This window comes from Hipposideros armiger, unplaced genomic scaffold (assembly GCF_001890085.2).
Source record: "Hipposideros armiger isolate ML-2016 unplaced genomic scaffold, ASM189008v1 scaffold_646, whole genome shotgun sequence".
Classification (NCBI taxonomy): Eukaryota; Metazoa; Chordata; class Mammalia; order Chiroptera; family Hipposideridae; genus Hipposideros; species Hipposideros armiger.
The window spans coordinates 635,487-638,614 of NW_017731996.1; the positions used below are offsets into that span (position 1 = coordinate 635,487).

The 3,128-nt window shown below is 33.3% G+C and overlaps 1 protein-coding gene across 1 annotated transcript in view; it reads right to left on the reverse strand.

Annotated features, from left to right (window-relative positions):
- Nucleotides 1-3,128, reverse strand: part of TUT4 (terminal uridylyl transferase 4) — a 117,767-nt gene that overhangs the window by 13,523 nt on the left and 101,116 nt on the right. The window contains exons 21-23 of the mRNA XM_019625931.1: nt 2,899-3,076; nt 2,272-2,319; nt 2,106-2,188 (exon numbers count right to left, since the gene is read on the reverse strand). Of these exons, the coding sequence (XP_019481476.1) occupies nt 2,106-2,188; nt 2,272-2,319; nt 2,899-3,076 (309 nt within the window). The remainder of the gene's footprint in view (nt 1-2,105; nt 2,189-2,271; nt 2,320-2,898; nt 3,077-3,128) is intronic.

Consider the following 3,128-nt stretch of genomic DNA (forward strand, 5'->3'; position numbering starts at 1 on the left):
AACTTGGGCCAGTGAAGCAGCGTCCTCCACAACTAGATTGAAGAACAAAACGACAGCAACTTGTCTGTTCCCCTTCCCCTAATTCCCCAGTACTGTTCCCATCCCCCCAATTACCCAATAAAAATCTTTAAAAAAATAAAATAATAAAATAAAAAAAAATAAATAAATAAAATTGCCTAGCTTTATGACTTTCCATGAGTGCTTAGCTGCCCAAGCACAGAAAGATGGTATAGATGGCTGAATTCATGTAAGGTTGAACACATAAGGACAAAAAAGGACAATGGTACAAAGGAATTTAAAGTATCGGCCAGAGAGTATATGGGGGAATAGTAAGTTAAATGGAGAGAAAAATGAAGACAGCAGATAGATGATAGAATGGAAGAAAATGGGTCAATATATCAAAAGAAATAATGATGCAGAAGAATAGTTGAAATGGGAATATTTGAGTGAGCAAGAAAGGTTAAAGAAAATACACCTGTCTTCATTTTCATTAGTCTAAAGAAATGAAACACATCTATTTTGTATGCTGTTACAATCCCAGTACACAGCAGAGAAATAATTACAAAGTGCGAATTCAATAAATATGTACTGAAAGAATAAACTTTACTATGAGAAGTATAAACATGAAAGACTATTAAATAAGGATATTTTCTACAATATCAGTTATAACACTGATATAATGAAAACAACTAAATGTCCATCAAAGGCAAACAGTTAAACTGATAGATCCAAGCAACAGAATACTATATATTGACTTTTAAAACAGAATAAAGTAGATCAAAAAATGGTTAGCAGATTCATAGACCCCTTCTGACAGGCCCTCAACTGATATTTGGCTCTTAGACCAAATGATAGTTAAGACCAAAGACTGTTATCTATTAGGACTACTTATAACACGCTAAGTTATTAAGAGTTACTAAAATTTTATATGATACACTAAAATTGACACATTTCCAGTTTACTGAGGACTCAATTTAGTATTCTACTAAAAAGTCTGACTGCATGAAACTGTTAGGTTCCCAATAAACATATGCACATATATACTAATAGCTGGAATACACATAATTTTCAGGTAAAATGCTTTATCGGTGCATCATCAGATTTGTTTTGATCTAACTGTGCTTTTCATTTATTGCTATTTTAATTAATATTTTAGTAAAATTATTATTGGATTTTCCTTTTATTACACATTTTGTTCTTCTATGAATTTTGTGTTCTTTAAAATTTTACTATTAATTTTATTTCTCTCCATTATAAGTTTTATCATCCCCTAAGAGGCAGGATAATAAAAAATGTCTGAGAACTAGTGCTCCAGGCAAAAAAAGCTCTAGACTTCTCTCTGCTTTTCTTACCCCATAACCCCCAAGAAAGGGTGCTGAAACTGGACTGAACAATATCAAGGATATTCATTATAAATAGTAGAGACATGGTTTCTCTTGAGATTACTTCTATTGGGAGTGTCTTTCTCTATGAAACTAATACCTCCTCCCATCAGAAAGCAAGCAAAAATCAGAGTGAAACCAAGAGGAATGGGGGACACTGCCACCCAGTTCAGGCAAAAGGAATCTTCTCAGTTCCATGCCATCTAGTTCAGTTTACTAGAGCTACACCAAAATTAGAGCAAAAGCCTCAGCACATAATAAAGTGTTTCTTTGGTGTTGTCCTTTCTGTTTGTATTTTCATGAAGATTTCTAGAGATGGAAGTGGTGCACTAGGCACCTCAAATTCAAAATTTAAGAATCCTGGGTCTTGATTATTCACCCTTATTCATTCAACAAATGTTTATTTGGTACATCCTATTTACCAGACACCATGATAGGTACTGGAGATATGATGCTAAACCTTACGGATATGGACCATCCTTCGTGGAATTATAGTCTACTGGGAGACACAGAATTTAACAACAGATTAAATAGATAAACAAAATTTAGCAAATAGATATCTCATTACGGACTATGATAAGGACAATAAGAAAAAACACAGGGAGCTATAACCATCTCTTTCCCTCTTTTTAAAACCAACTCAGAAACAGGAAATAGGTTTCTCATACTATAAAAAAAAGTTTCTACAAGAAAATATTCAGAATTCAAATTATGGAAACTTACAGCTTCTCTGCCAATGAGTGGATAAAAGGGAGTACCAAAAAGTTTCCTTCCATTGATAAATGCCTTCATGATGAAATTGGTCACTATTGAAAACAGAAAACAATAAAGATGCAGACCTTAATGTGTACGAGCTTTAAAGCAGTGAATTTCTATATTTAAAACTTACTTTTTCTAGAAACTCCAGCACCAAGGTTATGATTCAAGTCAAAAGGGTCTAGAAAAGAAAATTTTTACTTTTAATTAAGAATTATGTTCATTGTAACATAAAATATACTTAGTAACCATAACTATAGTCTAATACTATATAACTTAGAACTATCCAAGCAGCAAATTCTTCTTTTTTATTAAAATTTATTGGGGTGACAATGATTAGTAAAATTACATAGGTTTCAAATGTACAATTCTGTAATACATCATTTATATATCACATTGTGTGTTTACCACCCAGAGTCAGTTCTTCTTCAATCACCATATATTTGACCCTGTTTACCCTCATCTACCACTCCCCTCCCCCCTTACCCTCTGGTAACCACTAAATTATTGTCTGTGTCTGAGTTTTTGTTTGTTTATCTTGTTCCTTTGCTGCTTTCAGGTCTGTATCCCACATATCAGTGAAATCATATGGTTCTTGACTTTTTTCTGTGACTTATTTATTCTTTTAAAAGTACATATTAAAGAATGGAAACTGATAAAAATCAAAAGAAAGAATCTTTCACATTCTAATTATTACAGTTTTCCCATCAAATTTCCTTGACCAAATTAAACTCTGGCTAAATATCAGCTAAATAATTACCTTCAATTGCAATGCATTTGGATGTCCACTGCTTCTCAAAAGTTGTCAACAGTTTTTTCTGCCGAATGCTAATTACATATTCCTTGAAATCAAACTCTTCAGTATAGAAGCGAAGCAGTCCCAACCAAAGCTCTCCTAATGTTTCGGTGTTCTTTCCAAGTGAAGGTAAACGCTTTTTCTATTGGTGAGGGGGGGAGAGAGGGAGAGAGAGGGAGAGAGAGGGAGAGGGA